The sequence below is a fragment of the Cryptotermes secundus genome, unplaced genomic scaffold (assembly GCF_002891405.2).
Source record: "Cryptotermes secundus unplaced genomic scaffold, Csec_1.0 scaffold757, whole genome shotgun sequence".
In the NCBI taxonomy this organism is placed as follows: Eukaryota; Metazoa; Arthropoda; class Insecta; order Blattodea; family Kalotermitidae; genus Cryptotermes; species Cryptotermes secundus.
In genome coordinates this window covers 127,862-145,845 of record NW_019729905.1, presented here as the reverse complement: position 1 = coordinate 145,845, position 17,984 = coordinate 127,862, and the positions used below count along the sequence as shown (strand labels likewise).

Genomic DNA, 17,984 nt, shown 5'->3' with positions numbered 1-17,984 from the left:
GATACATGTACATTTATACATTTTTCCTTAGAACTTACTATGACCTCCCAGAATACTGATCTCTCCTCCTGGGACATTCTGTGTGTGTGTGTGTGTGTGTGTATGTGTGTATATATATATATAATATGGCATTATTACTAAGAGTAAATTTTGTCACCCAAGAATGGCAAAGGAAGAACTGTACTTATAAGTTAATCACAAATTATATCCATAGAAACTTTGATTACATGTTTTCCGAAGTATAATTATTTTCACCTGGGAATGCATCACCCTTCTGTATCCTGAGAGTGACAATATCTGAAGATCCCTGCAAAATCTGCTGAGTATCCTCCAGGGAGCACTGATCAAGTCTGAGGCTATCAATGGCCAGCAGCTTGTCACCAGGCTGAAGAGTTCCTGTCCGATGAGCCACAGAGCCTCGTCGGATATCAGAGATCAGGAGAGGTTCTCCTGGCAGGCAAGACTTTGAAGCTGCCAATATTTCAGAAAATGAAATTGCTGTAAATTCTGCATGTACAAGGGAGAGTCAGTAAATAGGTAACAAACAAACTGATATAAAAGGTAAAACATGTGATATTTGAACCTGGAAAAAACATTTATTTCTTGACATATCCTCTATCAACAATGAAAAACTTGTCCCAACGCTTTACCAATGCATCAAAACCTGCAACACAGAAGTCTTGTGACTGATGTCTCAGCCACTTCCGCCCCTCCATTTCAATCTCTTCACCATTAGCGAAACGTTTGCCACCCAGTTGTCAACCGCTTTAAGTGACAAACACTTCCCAACATAAACATGAAACATTTCTTTGTGAATATCCTTTGCATTGAGTCCTTTTGCCCACAGAAAACGCTCAGCAGAATGCTGTTTTGTGTTACACCCTTCAAGCACAGTCGCCATGAAGTTGGACTGTGCTGCTATCTAATGATATACATAGAAAACCTATTATGTCCATTACAACTGTTTTACTTCCAGTTGTGATGAATTTACTGATTCATAAATTAATAGCTTCTATGTTTACTGGCACATAAATTGGAAACTAAATAAAGCATTAGTCTACATCTATACAGATTATCTAACACCACTGTTCCTGTGATAACAGTGCTGCAATATGTAGCATGGTAATATAGGCATCCTTCTTTGATTACAGATCACAAGTTACAAGCATTCTCTTTGATTACAGATCACAAGTTACAAGCACTGTCGATATGCAATCACATTTTGAAAGGGCCTTTCTAATCTTACTGTCAACTTGAGATTTGTCCTTACATGAAGAAACAAGAAACATATGACTTAACTGAAAAATTTATCACAACAGCACATTGCTCACTGAAACTGAACCTCTCAATATATCTGCAGGTTTAAGCGTTTCACTTTTAATTCCAACTTATATTTTCCTTAATATACCTACATATATGGACATGGGATTTGGTATGCAGAACATCAGAAGTATGTATAGGGCAGGTTCGCTCAGGGCAGTGGCAGAAGAAATCTTAAAATATAAGTTAGATCCATAAAATCCTGGGAAATTCTTGAGTAGCTGCAGAAATGGTGGCTCCTCAAGAGGGCTCAGCTCCATGTTCTAGTTCTTCATAGAACCTGTTCTTTATGTCATCAATTTTATCTTCTGTTTGGGCGTGAACATTCATAATGATGATATCACACCAGCCACTTTTTAGTATTATATATGATATCCTATCACTAACGAACTCTACCCTCTTAACTGCTGATATGATTCTCTTGTGTATGAAGAAACCTGTTTTTCAATTAACCTAATCTTTCCAGCCGCACTATGGCCCTGGGGCTGACTCAGCCTCTTAACAGAAATGAGTACCAGGAATATTCTTGGAATTTTCTTTTGGATAAAGGGCGGCCGGTGCGTAAGGCTGACAACCTAGCTGTTTGTCTAGAAAATGTGGGAACCTCAACAACTCACAACCCTATGGACCTCCACAGCCTATTACATGGATACTTTTGCTTTTAGTTAGTTATTTAGAGAGGGTGGGTTTCCCCATGCACTGCAACCAGTTTGATCTATTGTGCTTCCCTCTATGATATTCTACCAGTCTCTTTGCCCTACCGATAAATGGTGCGTACCATCAGTCCCGCCGAGCAAGTGAGTTCGGCCACTTGCTTAGCGGTGTCTATAATGCTCCCCCCATCTATCAGAGGCCTTAGAGACTGTTGTTGGGCGGGAAACGTCCTGGAATTTGGCTCAGTGATCCCCTTTGGGGATATGAGGTTCTTTTACGTGCCGTAAAGTTACAACATGGGACACACAGCTTGAAGTCCCTCCCGGAGGACTTGTTCGTTGAATTTTTCCAACCTTAAAAATTCGACGACCTCCGCCGGGTATTTGAACCCGCGTACCACAAGTAATGAGGTGGGAACGTTACCTCTAGACTACGGAGGCCGCTTACTTTTACTTTTACTTTTACTTTTTTACTTTATGAAAAATCCTGTACCTAATTCATAATTTTCATTCCCATTTTCATAGAAAAATACATATATATTCGCCTGCTGGTTCGATGCCACCTCCATCCCATCTGACCTCCTGTACTCCCGCTAAATCTAACTTATATTTTAATTCAGTAAATCACAATTAACAAAAAATTTTCAAGGAGAAGAATGTGATGCATCAAGAGTAACTGAATAGTAATACCAATGACATACAAGTATGTAACATGAAAAAGAATGCTTTTATTTTTAAATTCCAAACTTAAGAATCTTAATCTTATATTAAGATCTGGTTGTGTACATGTAACTAAACAAAACCTGTAGTGCTGTCTGCTTCAGTTCTTTTGAGCCCTGAATTGTCTGCCTCTTGCTGCACATAGCATCTGGGTATAAAATTGCATATATCCACCTCTCATAAAAGTGGCCCAAAGCTCCTTTTCTCAGTACTGTTGGGCAAATTTCCAAATTTCTTGGAAAGCAGAATATGGGAATGGATGTGCATGGCATTCTGATAGTTATCACTTCTCTCCTTGCAAACCCCTTTCCTGAGAACTTAACTGGTGACTATAATATATTGCAGAAAAGTTAAATGAATATATCTACATCTGACACTCTCATGAAAAAAGCCTACTTCTGAAATTGACATATAGGTGGGAAGAATACAATATGGGTGACTTTCATCTTACATGTTTTTAAAGTTTATACTGATGTTATTGTCATGTGTTAGTGAGTAGACATAAGGTTTGGCCTGATAATTGGATTTATTGGACACTTCAACTTGTAACTAACTCAAACAGTTTCGCAGATCTACACACTCCACAAATCACTGTATCGCAAACGGGCCCCAACGATGAATATTCCTCTGCTTTCACACTCACATACTTACTGGATGGCGACTGTCTCACAAATAACTCATGATGGAAACTGACTGGCTTGTCACCCACTGGTCCTCATTATAATATCCCCAGGATGGACCGCATACAAAACAGCACTTTGAACAGTTCTTCTGCTGTTGCATGATATGTAAATGGGCAGTTGCCTAGCAATGACCTACATGTTTGTTGATGCATGCGCGTTTTCACCAGCCGTTGGCTAGCAATGGCCGCCTCTTCTGGCTCCACTATTCTGGCTTTCAGTCATTATGTCATAATATATTAATACAATGATCAGTTTTCTAAATATTATCCATCATTCTAATTTTTATTCAAAGTGATTTTAGTCTCCAAAACATTGTTTCAAATTAAACTTAGGACAATGGGCAATGATCAGAAAATTATCATATAAGGTAAAACTGTCCCTGTTCTTAACTAATTAAGCACTAAGCCATGAATATGTGTGGTGGAGTGGATGTACAGATCCACGTTTTCTTGAGCTTGGCAATAACTGGAATCAAGTGGTCAGCTTCACTCCTCAGCCGCTTTACTCCCAGGGATAAAGCTCCTGGTACCCATTGGATAGGAGGTAGGGTGGGCCCCAGAGCCAGTCTGGATGATGTGGAGAGGAGAAAATTCTTGATCCTACTAGAACTCAGTCTCCGGTCCCTCGCTCGTCCAGCTCATAGCCAGTCACTATACTGACTGTGCTATCCTGGCTCCCTGTCATTGTTTATGTGCCTTCATTATCCACAGTTTTATTCACTGTTATGTGGAGAAATGGCCTGTCCACAGCCACAGTGCATGCTGCCATACCTATATACATTGGCAGTTTCCCTGCTTTGTCCTACCATTTTGACTCACTCATGTACTTCCTTACTTTTTCTCAATTGTGCTATTTGTACAGTGGATTTCCTGTTTCATGCATTTTTAATATATGCGGTTGCTTTCATGAATGTGCCCCCCAGTCACAATGGATCTAAGCTAAATAGCATGTAAGGTTAAAACTGAACTGAACTGACCTATAAGAGGGTGGAATAATTTACTTTTGTGATGACCAAGTTCTGTAACAAGTGAACCACTGTCACCTGCTGAGTAAGTTCATACAGGCAGTTTATAGGTCAAATTGAGCAGCTCTACCCCTACAAAATGTCACCAGCTCTCCTTCTCATGTTCAGCCATTACAAAATATAATTTCGGACCATGGGTTCATGTGATCTTACCAAGGGGAGCGCAGAACAATTTGAACAAAATAAATTTTTCCTCATAAGCTACATGCATTTTATGCAACAAATTACTGGTGAATCGAACCTGGGACCTCTGGATTTGTAGCGAGGGTTTCTGACCACTAGTCCATGGAGGTGGCCCATAACCTCATAATGTTTATCTCATATCATACTCTCTCCTATATGCTGCATTTCTTGTCTTTGACTACAAAAACCTGATCATGACAGCTCACTACAAAGTTCAATCCTGAGGTAGTTTTTTAAAAAAACCACTAAGTTCATTTTCGAGATTAACTTCTTACACTGGAATTCATTTTATAGGATATAATGCCATGTAATCCAGTAAAGGTCACGCAATATTTTGGAGGAACATATCACCTTCAATTTCAGGGCTGAAGAATAAGACAAACAAGAAATCAGCGTGAAAGCAGGTAGCAAGCAAAGAATTGGCTTGCTCAAACTTTTGGACTGTACAGAAAACAGGAAGAAAATGAAAGACAGTGAGTCAGTTCCCATTGGCTCACCAGCAGAGAGAATGAAACACCAGTGTCCACTGGCTCACACACAACTGAGAGAACCAAGAGTTATCCTAGCCCTGAAAAGGGCTCTTTGTGCTGCTATAGGAAAAGACATGGGAGAATTAGTAAGGGTCTGGCAGACAGAGAACAGGGAGGATGGCTACTAAGTAAGTCATGGAGACTCCCCATCTGCTCCGTGAAGGACCACAGGAAGCCTCATTCACAGGACTGTAGAGCTGGGTTCTACATGGGGCCACATAGGTCCATGAACTCTGCCCTTGTCAAGCATTCACCAGCCCTAAGCTTCCACTTTGCTTTCCTGGCTTCCCTCTGCTACCACTGCTCCTTCATCCTCCACAGCATATCCTAGGAGCCTGGCACATGACTTCTGTCCCTTACTCCTCAGTTCCCTGGCCTTTTCTCCCATCTTTTGCTAGACCAGCAAAAACAGCCCTTTTCATGGCCAGGCTGGTTAACCTCTTCTTCTCTACTGTTGGTTTGCTTGGTTGTGGATGAGATGCAGTGGGTACTGGCAGTTCATTCTGTCCTACTGGCAAAGCCAGCGGGAACTTCCTTGCTGTCTTCCACTTACCTCCTCTTTCCTACACAATCTGAAATTTCAGCAAGCTGAATGCTCTGTTTGCCACCACCATTCATGCTGGTTTCTTGCTTCTACCCAGAAGTTGGAGGCAACATGTTCCTCTGAAACATCAGGAACCTGTCAATGGACTACAAGGAATTATATCTTCACAACCACTGCTGTGAGAACCTCAAATTATACAATTTTGTATACTGCACTAATTTTTTTGGGGAAAACAAAAATGTACATATACTGACAGAATTGAACCCACAGCCTCACCTCTCATCCAAGAGGAGATATTATAAAATTGTAAAGTAAATGAAAAATGGCGATTTTCATGCTTACTTTTGACATACCTGTAATTGTGATGCCAAGCCCACTGCCTCTTCTTGCCAGTTTCACAGAGAAAATACCACTAGAAGGAACAACTGCATCAGCAACATCAAACTCGACATGGAGGGTCAGCAGCGCTCCTCTGTTAGAGCCCTCAGCACACAGGAAGATTTGTGTCACTTCATCGGCGTTTAAACTGTCCAGTACTACTGACTTATGGTTTACTGCTAAAATGCGATCCCCAACTTGAAGACAACCACATCTAGTAAGAACAGATATCATTTCAATTTACACCACACTTCATTTAAATAGTTAATACAGTAAAATGAAATAATATAACACCGGGGCATATTTGCTCAAAGCAAGAATTGTGGAGTCACAACAGCAGGCCATTACTACACAGCATCCTGAAAACAACAACAGAATACGTCACACCATTGCTGAGCAACAACTGCACTGCAACAGAGGAATGGTGTTTCTAGGTGGCCCATGCTGAGAAGAGAGGTTATAAGCAGGGCAATTTAGGAGCAGTCAGTTAAACAACTGCTGGGATTCAGTTGTTGTGAGCTGTAGCTGTTAGTTGCTTTAGCTTCTTGGATTTTTTCTCTCTCTCCTTGAGATTGAAACATCAGCTTTAAGTATGACATCTGATTTCTGTGAGCTGATTATCATTCAATTCTGTGTTTGAAAGTGCAAAGCTACAACTGTGTACATGGTGAAAACCTTGCATCATGGCCCAACCTGGAACCATGTTCCATGCTACCCTGGCATCTCTCTTTCTAGAATTATACTCCTGACTATCACTACTGACTGAAACACCCTTTAGTAGTGATGGCTCCATCAAGCATCCCATTGACCATAATTTGAAGGCAATTTTGCCCACAGAGGAGTCTAAGGTGTCTCTGTTTTGTATGTTCTAAATTCATTTTGATACAACTTCAACTTTAACTTTATTTTTGTCCATAACTGAAGTGAATACAACTGGACATGTCAAGAAATAACAGCGCATACATCACATGCCAAAGCCATATAAAAATATACATATTACGAAATATATAAAGAAAGATAAAAATGGTGGGGTATGTATATATATTCCTGAAGATTTAAAATTTCCTACTATAATTTACATAAATACTGTAAGGAACAAGATCTGGAAATTGCTGCCATTCAAATAAAAGTAAAAGCGGTTAAGATAATTATATTCAGTATATATAGAGCTCCATTGGGTAATTTTGATTACTTTATTAATAAACTCGATTATATACTGTAACGTGTTTAGCCACTGCAACTTGTTGGTAACGTGTGTAAGTCCAATCCCACTTCTGACACCAAATGTAACGTGTTTCGCGACTGAAGACGCCGTTCGGATCGTTAATTGGTTTATTTAACAACCTACAAGTCGTAACTACAATTGATTATAACACTGTTGTGGGGTTTCACACTTTATAACCCTATTCGCAATAATCTCTTCACTCTGTGGGGTTTCACACTTTACAACCCTATTTGCAATAATCTGTTCACTCTATCTTCGGCAGTCTACACGTATTCACTGTACGGGAGGTATATAAGTGTCACTGTGTTATGCACTCCCAATTACTTCTTAGTTATCACAAACTATCACTGATTATCACACGCATCCGGTTCTTCTTTCCGCGACTGCTGCTATACTCCAACTGTGCTGCTCCTGATCACACACTAACTCTCGCTTGCTACTCAGCCGGCTTTTATTCCGCTTGCTGTTGCCTGTTGCCCGTGTCAACAGCGGCGTTGCGTGCCACGTCACAGTAGGAAGCGGTGCCATGTCACAGCGGGAAGCTCTGCCACGTCACAGTGCGGGGGGTGGGGGGGCAGAGTGCTGACTCACCTGCTACGTCACTACTGGGGGGAAGGGTGTGTCCTCCATTGCGCAACACGTCACAATACTTAATTTCTTTCATAAATATAATTTGGAATTTATAATATGTGGGGATATAAATATAAATTATCTGGAATCAAGTAGTAAAATAATTAAATTAGATGACATGTTAAATACTTATAATCTAATGGCTACAGTGTATTTTCCCACAAGAATCGGTAATAACTCAGCTACCTTGATTGACAATATATTCATTGACAACAGAAGAAGTTATACTGGCAGCTTGCATGTGCACCATTTTGTTTACGTCCGTCAAAGTGCGTGGTACCCACCATGCATTCACCTTGCGATAGTGCAGGTGGTATTTCATGATGTCTTCTACACTACCAACACTGATGGACAGCATTGCTCCAAGTTCCTTGATAGTGATGCGCCTAATCTCACGAATAAGCGCGTCTGCATGATCAATGTTTGGCTCAGTGACGGATGTTTGCGGCCGACGATCATGTGGTTAATTCTCCACGTGCTCTCTGCCCTCTCTGAAGCACTTACACCACTCAAACACATGGGTCAGTGAGAGACACTCTTCACCATACTGTTGTTGGAGTCTGTGGTGAATTTCAGCAGACGGGACGTTTTCTCCAACGAGGAATTTGATCACAATGCGTTGTTCCACGCTCCGCGGTACCTTCTGTTTGCTCATCACTCTAGCAACTCCCAGACAGGACTGAACAGTTTCTAACCCTAACAGGAGGGAGGGTGCAGGTTGTGGCTTCACTCTCTCAAGGTCGCACAGCTGCTGCGCAGTGCAGCTTGTTTACACACAAATCAATCCCAGTCATATTTGAACCACCTTGTATGTCGATTTTTAGGCAAGAAGAACTGAGGATTCTGTCAACATAATTTTTAGTCAACATTCCACAGACAAAATGCTTTTGGTGGGTCAGAACGCAGATAATGAAGAGTAAGGTGTCCCAACTGTACCTGTCAGCTGGTCCCCCTGGATCAATACTGCTAATGACAACAGCAGGAGAGCTGGAGTCTGGATTCACTACAGATAGCCCATAACCATGAAGATCAGGCTGTAGAGTCACATGGAGGGTCTCTGTGTGGCATAGCACCCCACCAGAGTAGCTTCCAGGAAGAGATGCTGTGGGTAACACAAAGAAAAACACCAATCAGGTATACCTAAAGCTCTTCATGTGAACCATCTGTAACAAGATGATTTTATGTACAATAAAAGGTGATAAAATCTATTTTTGATTTGTTTCATTCTGATCTGTCACACTAATAATAAACTGGTAGAAATCTAACAAGGTACAAGGAACACATAAGAAATATAAGACTAAACAAAGACGAATCAGCATTTGCCCAGCATATACTAAACAAATGCCAACAGTATGGACCGATGACAGTAATCATGGAAATGGTTGAGAACACCAAAAAAAGGACCACCATGAATATAAAAGAAAACTTCCATATATATATATAATAATAATAATAATAATAATAAGCTTTAATAAGCTCAAAAAAAGAAAAACAGAAACACACAAAGGAAAGTGATAACCAGTATAACATGTTCGACCTCATAATACAACATCAGTCACACACGAACGTCACAGAAACAAGGAGTATAAATACATGGTACAACGCACCCTAGAACAGTAAAAACAACACAGCATGTCACAAACACATACAGGACAACATCAAAGGTAGGACGAAATAACAAAACTTTTTACAAAACATAATAGGATTGCTGAAATAATACAATATACCCATACTGTATATTTGCAGAACCCTCTTCTTGAGAATGACAAGTCAGCACACATTGGGCCCCATCAAAAGAAATAATAAAAGGGATGACACGAACCAGCTTGGTTTACAAATTCTAATTAAAAGAAATAATAAAAGGGATGACACGAACCAGCTTGGTTTACAAATTCTAATAGAGTCTTAACAAAACAATTATAAATATTTTTATGTATTGGAACAGCCATTGTAGTTGTAAAGACTTTAGATTTTACACCCAATTATATATTATTAATATTGTATGTATACATTTTAATTTTTAGGATATGTATTGTAATAGTGGCTTCTAACTGTATTGATGTAAAGGTGTTCCTCTGATGATGGTCTCTGAAGACCGAAACATGTAAGGGCATAAATAACTGAAATAAGAAAAATCTTCAACAGTCACGCTAGACAGAACTGTTTAACTTTTCATGATAAAATCTAAGTGAAGTGAATCCTCTTTCTAATCTGTCAGTGAAAACTTGTGGTGACAAAGAATTATGTTATAACAAGATCATGAAAGACATACATGTATGTCCATTTAACTCATATACAATTTCCACCTTAACATCTGGAAAGAACACTAGAAAACTTTTCTAACACCATAATACATTACAGAAGTAATGTTTCTTGAGGAGAAACAGGTTTAATTATGTTTGATTTGATATTCTCATTGCCATGGCTATAAAATTATGGTCTTCTGAGTTGTGACATTGTGTAATTTGGAGCTTCTGATGTTTTGGAAAAACATATTACCTCCATCTTCAGGGATTAAGAGTGAGCCAAGCAAGAAACCAGCAGAAGCAGGTGGAAAGTTCAGGCTGTTCAATTGGGAAGATGGAGCCAATATGTTCTTCCAAAATGTCGGGCTCTGTCTGCAATACATGGCGTTACAACCCTGAAGATGGGGCAACACGTTCCTCCGAAATGTTGAGTGATCTCTCAGCTACCATTGCATACAACCCAGAGACTGCACTCTTCAGGTTTAATTATGGAAGACTACTCTTCATAATATTATATGAGTATTGTAGCATATAATTTATTATACAACAGATGTCACTGATAAACCATCTTACATGCAACGCATCCTTCTAAAACTTGTTTAAAAGTTTCTTATATGCACACAGTGCATATTTTAAACGTTACATTACACTACATGTTTTGATGGATATTGGTCATCATCAGATGTTCAAAATTGCTGGTGGAAACTGCTGTGCTTCCATTTTGTGATTATAATATTTAATGTGTAGTCCCATCTATGTGCTCGTGTATTTCATGGTGCTGGGTGTCCCTTTCTGTTGTGTTGTGTTGTGTTGTGTGTCTAGACTATGACAATTTTAAACACCTGATGATGAACAATGTTGATCGAGATATGTAGTGCAATGTACAGAAGCTGTGAAACAAGGTTTAGAAGATGCACTGCGTGTATGTACAAAACTTGAAAATACATTTTAGAAGGATGTATTGCATGTAAGACAGTGAATCAGTGATATTTGTTGAATAATTAATTATGGAAGGATGAGAAGCCAGAAAGGAGGGTTTTCTTGGAGGAGTTGACAGGAACTTCCATGCAGTTTCAAGGGCTGCTCTGTCGCAGAAGATTGACTGAGTCCACATGACAAGGGCAGTTCCTGAGAATGATGACTGCTTCATTCATAGGAAATGGCAGCTGTATGAAGTTTCTTTTTATAGAAAGGTATGTAATATATTCATATTTGTCTGGATGTTCATGATCTGGGGACTGAAAACATATTATCTGTTATCTCATGATATGAAAGGTCACACACTGTCAGTTCTTCATTGCGGTACAGGGATTAAAAGAGGTTCTCTCTGCTTTTTGCACACTGACTGCTTAAGTTCATTCCAGGCATGGTAATCTAATGGATTTAAAACCAGAGAATTTTGTGACAATTCTGTGTGTTTAATAAATTCAACTCAGCATCATCTGATACCTTCTGAGTGAGCAATACAATATGAAAATAACAATTTTTAACTTTCAAAATGGAAATCATTTCTCTGTGTAACAAATGAACTAAAATACATCTCTTTATACACATATTTAAGTACGTTCTGCAGAACTTGTACGAGCTTCATTCGAATCCATATGGCCTTTTAATTTTACCATTAAAAGAATTATTTCTTGGGGCTACCTGATATTTGCACTGAAACACACAGGGAAAGAGTGGGCAGTAGCTTTCAAAGATAAACTTCCCTGCCTCTACTTGGATCCTGACCAGTTGCATCTTACAGACATGCACTAACAGGATATAAATGAGTCTCACCACCACAATTACCTGGAAGGGCTGTGAAGAACTGCAAACCGTTCGGATTGCTCGGACCCAAGATCCAAAAAACAATGGCTTTTCCAAGGATAATCAGACATAGCGTTAACTTGCAAACTCATGTGATTGGTTCACTTATTACTATTTATTTATTTATAATTTATTTAAAGATACTGTCAGTAGCTCGGACTATACAGTGTTGAATGGTGAGATGGCTAATGAATAATGAATTGGAAAGGGTGCACAAGGATGCTATAATGGTCTACTTTGAGATATCATCCAAAATCTGCCCCGAGAAACTGAAGGAAACCTCACAAAAAAAAACTTCAGTGAAGACAGCTGATGTCCCAGCCAAGATTCTAACCAGTTATCTCCAAGATATAAGCCTAAAGGGTTGCCATTTGAGTGCTTCTCCATCCCTACACTTCATCCAACTGCAGTCATATCCAATACCTGTGTCGTGGCAGCTTGTGCTGTTACTGTCCGCCTTGCCCAACCTATTAAGCCGTGGATGATGTGGGTGACTATACTGTCTGCTACGATGATGGCGTGAATTGAGTGTGCTGAAACCTGATGGACTTGGGCTAGGAGAATGGAGACCTCCAGTGTTGCACTTCGGCCCTAGGAAACCTTTAAAGAAGGGACTGTATAACTTACATATTCCATCAAGTACTGTAACACCATAATGTCACATTGCCCAGCAGGATCAGTGCTAAATTGAATGCTGTTGCACCGAGAGTAGCGCTCCAGCTTCATACTTCCATTTCCTTCCACGCGTTTCTAAAAGAAAGTTGATTTTGTATGTTATTCAAGGTGATATCGTGAAGCTTGCAAGAATATGGAGGCAGCAGATTCCTCTGGAGCATTGATACCTGTCCATCAAGCTACAAAACATCACATCCCAGAAGACTATGATCTTCAGTTCTTTCCATGTCATATGACACATGTCAACAGAAAACAGTATGTTAATTCTGCAACAACTGTACAGCATTTCGAGAAAGTTCACTTTTACTAGACAAACATACATTGTTTCACTTGTTGTTCCACTACACCTTCAAACCATGAAGTACAAGAGAATATTAGACACTACGGTCTGGGGAAAAACTATGCATTATGATCTGGGAAGTTTGATATGTATTAAAATCTATTATGAAATTATAGCACAATGATTTAGCAGTATCAGCATTCCAAATAGCAACTAGTAACTAGATAGCAGTCTTTGTTGTTTGAAACGACATAAAACAGCAACAACTCTGACTTCTAATTATAAACATTCCCTTTACAATTTTGTTTAATAACAGACACTTTCAAACAGATAAAGATTGTTACTGTTTTTCACCCCATCACTGTTCCAGACACAGGCTTAGACAAACTGGTCCATGAGGCCCAAAGCAGAAGGGTTAAATGACAATAATTTCTCAAGTTTTACAAATTCATGTAATTTAGTTTGTGTTAGATTTGTGCTTGTCATTAAAACACAAGCTTTTAATTTAGTGAAAAGAATCTATCAGTATTTCAATGGGTCTGTCACTACAATCATATTGCCCTACCTCTACTCCGGACACTGTTCTCAGACAGCCTCCAACCACAGTTTAACTGTGAGAGCGGAAGAATTTCCAGAGTAATGTGGGCACTGTTAACGTTCCTGAGTAGTTGCATCACATCCGCAGCAGTTGTGGTCACTCCATCCACACGTGTTTCATCCACAGCGAGGATCTGGTCACCCACATGCAGAGCGCCACACCTGCAAGGAACAAGTGCATTGCATCAAGTACACTATACTCCCAATTATTTGTGAGCAGATTATCCACTTTGTGGCTACTCATTAGGTCTTTTTCCTTTTATTATCACAGATAATCAGAAACACGGTGTATTTATTTGGGGACATGCAGTAACGTAGTTCGTTGAAGCACTATGCTACAATCCAGAAGGTCGCGGGTTCGATTCCCGATGAGGTGAATTTTTTTTCAAGTTACCTAATCTTTCCAGTCATAATATGGCCCTTGGGTCGACTCAGCCTCTAACAGAAAGGAGTACCAGAAATCTGTGGGGGGTATAGGGCGGCCAGCACATTAGGCTGACAACCTTACTGCCATCTGTGAGCTAATTGTCTAGAGAAAATGTGGGAACCTCAACATCTCACAACTCTACGGGCCTTCACAGCCTGTTGCAGGGATAGCTTTTCTTACAGTGTATTTATTCATAAAAAAAAATAAATAAGTAAATAGATAAAACTTCATTTGAGTGTGTTCAAGAACAAAGTGACAAGGGAAATATTTTGGTTTAACTAAGAGGAAATATCAGGATGATGGAAAAATTGCATTATGAGGAGATTTACAATTTAAGTTCTCTGTTTATTATTATTATGGTTGACAAATCAAGGAGGATGAAATCAGTGGGACATGGAGAAGATAAATATGTACAAAACTTTAGCCAGTATGTAGAAAAGGAAAAGACCACATGGTAGACCTAATATGCAGGAAAGGAAAGATAATATAAAAATGTTTCTCAAACCAACAGGTGTGGGTGGTATTCAGGTACATCAGGAACAGGGTCAAATCGTGAGTTCCTGTGAACAAAGTAATGAACATAAAGCTACAGTCTTATAGGATGTGTTGTCGTGTAGTTTGGTACCTGTCTACTGAACTACATCACCACGAAGTCATAATATAAGGCTAGCTACAGTAAGCATGGCAGAATTTATGGGCTAAGTTTTCAGACTTCCTCTCTTGCCTAGGGGTGACAATGAAAATCATAGCAGAGATGGCGCAATTTGCATGGCTTTCTTCCCCTGTATAATTCTGTCATGGCTCTTTGTACAATGCGGCACTTGTGGCTTCTATTTTCACTGATATTTTTGCTACAGTGGTACTTCATTATCTTGCCCCACAGTGCCATAGTGAAACTTATATAACTGCATTTGATTTAAACTTCTTAATTCACATGAATATTAACATGGAATTTATACACAAATTAGATTAATTAAGATGGATAATTAGGCTTGATAGTTATCATAATTAATAACAATGGATGGCTCAGGTTTTCATAGATAAGAGATCCCTTCTTGTGGGTCTCTATAATGGGGAAGAACACATTTAGCAGTCACAACAGAAGCCACAATAAAGCACCTAAAAAAGAAGAAATTTATTAGTTTCTCGCAGCACAAAGTATTTTATTCCCCATAAATATTCCTTATGGTATAATGTTCAAAATTTAATTTCACCATTAGAAGAGGTTATAATATAAATAATATAAGTGTCAAAAAAGTTGTAAAAGTACATTAAGCAGCAGTGCCAAGACACATGTCCACTACCTGAGGATTCTTTGAGATGCCAGTATCCACATCACGTTCCCCTTTCAAGAACTTCAAAACTGTGACATATGATGATGATGATACAAAAATCTTGTAAAATCACTGGCATATTCAAATGGAGCCATCTGGAGCTATATTTAAATATTACAAATATTACTGGTCACTTCTCAAAAAACTACATCATTGTAATCAACAGATGTCTGGCACCTGTTTCCCATAAAATTTTGAAGTGCTTTCAGTTGATTCACACCCAGTGCAACCTGACTTATAGCACATAACCGTCAAAGTCCAAGACTTTCTGGAGTCATGCCAAATATAAAGAATTGATTAGTTTGGCCTAAATTGTGGGCAGTTACAATAGAAAAATACACGTTGTATTAAGAGCAAACTGAATTCAGGAAATGCTACCATTTAATTCACAATATTTTATTTTAACATGTCATGTATAAAAAAACCCTAAAGAATAAAACACAAAGCTATAATTTACCCTGTGGTTTACATGAGTATGAAACTTGATTTGAGGCCACTGAAGATGCTACAATATTTCTTGTTGCAGTACAAAAATATATACATCAAGAGACAAAGAGAACTGAAGCAATTCATACGAAAGTCAAGAAGTACGTAACATCAATGTTTTTAAAATGAAGAGTAAGGTTATGTACATACTGTACATTATCACACACACGGCGCTCATGGAGAGGTCTATCACCTTTCTGCTATGCTAGCTGGCTTGATGCTCTCAATAACGACGGCAGTAGAGGCTTCACCTTCTTGCCGTGATGTGGCACTGGCCAAAGTGACACCCAGATCCTTCACAGGTGGACGTTCGATCTCCACCAGCAGTGGACCTGTTGCCTGACGAACTGACTCCAGTACACTCACATCATATTCAATGGTTAACACTGTGAATTTAGAGTCTGACTGATGGAGAACAGTTTGAGCATCTGTTAAGGTAGCACAGTGAAGTGACTGACCATCTACTGCCACTAGTCGATCACCACTCTTCAAGGAACCTTCGCTGAAAGAAATAAATTACAGTAGACCTCAATTAACTGGTAGTGGTGGACCCAATTAGACAGATGGTCACATGCATTTCCATGACATAATAATGATAAGGATGATTGGGGTGAGATGGGATGGGCCTAATTCCCTAAGGTCTGAAATAAATTAGTCATGGGAGATCCAAAGGATGAGAAGGATGGTGTGTAAGAATGGAGCACTGGTGGAATGACGACTGCTCAGGATAAGCAGAAGTACTCAAAGAAAAATCTACTCTAATGCCACTTTGATCATCAGATTCAATGCAGACTTCCCTCAGATTGAACCCAAGTCTCTGCTGTGAGAAACCAGCAACTGGCCACTTGAGCTCAACCCCCCCCCCCCAGCACCATACACACATTTATTTTACATAATCTGAAAAATCTGCAATAAATGTATATATTCAATAAGTACTGGCTCATGAATGAGTTTTGCCCCGTGTCATAACTGGTACTTTTTGTTCACTTAGGCACCATCTTAATTCTTGTACTGGGGTTTTACGCTGCCTGGTAGAATTATGAAGGTGCATCTTTTCAGTCGATGTGTAGTTTTGCTATTGTCTAATAGGTTCACTGTTAGTGCATTAGTGTGGTTTTCTAGTTTTCTTAAGTATTAGGTAGTCCACCTTTTTATTTCACTGAGCACTGTGTTCATTTGTAGATTTTCATGGAACCTGTGGTTGTTTGTGTACCAAGGCGCTTTCAGAATAGATCGAAGAATCTTGGATTTAAAGGGCTGGGGGATTTCGATGTTGGAATTGGAGGCTATCCCCCATAGCTGAATTCCATAGGTCCATATGGGTTCAGTACTGCTTTGTATAGGAAGAGTTTGCTTTCTGTTGATAGTGTTGATCTTCTTCTGAGTAGCCAGTTCATTTGTTTCACTTTCAGGTTGGGCTGCTTTTGTCTGGTTTTGATGTGCTTTGCTCATGTCAGTCTTATATAGAGATGCATGTCCAGGTATTTCACTTCATTTTTTCTGGGGTAGAGCAACTTTGCTCATTTACACTTTTGGGGAGGTTTGGTTGTGTAGGGTGAATGTAATATGCGTGGATTGGCTTTGATTTATTTTAATTCTCCATTCCTTCGGCCAATCTTCAATCTTACTGATGGTGGCTTGGAGTTTCATGGAGGCTATCACTGGATCTTCATGTGTGGCTAAGTTTGCTGTATCATTGGCGAAGGTAGCAGTTGTTGTGTTGTCTGATGTCAGGAGGTCCCTTGCGTAGATAAGATATAGGACATGTCCTAAGAAACTTCCTTGAGGTTGTGATTTCATTTTTGAATTATATTTGAAAGAGTCTATCCATTAGATATGTAACTAATATTCTGTAATATGCTTGGGGAAGGATTTTTTCTGATTTTGAACAGGAGGCCTGGGCGTCATACTTTATCAAATGCTTGTGTGATGCCTAGGAACAATGCAGAGCAGTGCTGTTCCCCCCCCCCCAAGTTCCTCTTATCATTTCTGTAACCTGAGCTAAGTGCAGTAAAGATAAATGTAAAAATAAGAGCCCCTGGTACCTATTGTTAAGATTCGGGGGTGGGTCCCAGAGCTGTTCTGGACACTGTGGAGTAGGAGAAAAATGTCTTGCCCCTACCAGGAAAAGAAACCCAACTGTACAGCCCATAGCCCATCCAACTCCTTGAGCTCTTGAATGACCAGCTCTAAAAAGACTGAAAATGAGGAAGATCTCACAATGCAGATTACAAGAGGAT

The 17,984-nt window shown here is 39.5% G+C and overlaps 1 protein-coding gene across 10 annotated transcripts in view; it reads right to left on the bottom strand.

Annotated features, from left to right (window-relative positions):
* LOC111865800 (glutamate receptor-interacting protein 1) overlaps nucleotides 1–17,984 on the bottom strand; it is a 108,908-nt gene that overhangs the window by 25,522 nt on the left and 65,402 nt on the right. For 9 of the 10 annotated variants that reach the window (XM_023854105.2, XM_023854106.2, XM_023854104.2 and 6 more), the window contains 6 exons: nucleotides 15,938–16,246; nucleotides 13,466–13,659; nucleotides 12,369–12,545; nucleotides 8,827–8,992; nucleotides 6,011–6,249; nucleotides 256–471 (listed from right to left, as the gene is read on the bottom strand). In XM_023854105.2, coding sequence (XP_023709873.1) covers nucleotides 256–471; nucleotides 6,011–6,249; nucleotides 8,827–8,992; nucleotides 12,369–12,545; nucleotides 13,466–13,659; nucleotides 15,938–16,246 — 1,301 coding nt within the window. The remainder of the gene's footprint in view (nucleotides 1–255; nucleotides 472–6,010; nucleotides 6,250–8,826; nucleotides 8,993–12,368; nucleotides 12,546–13,465; nucleotides 13,660–15,937; nucleotides 16,247–17,984) is intronic. The other variant, XM_023854115.2, reaches the window with a different exon arrangement.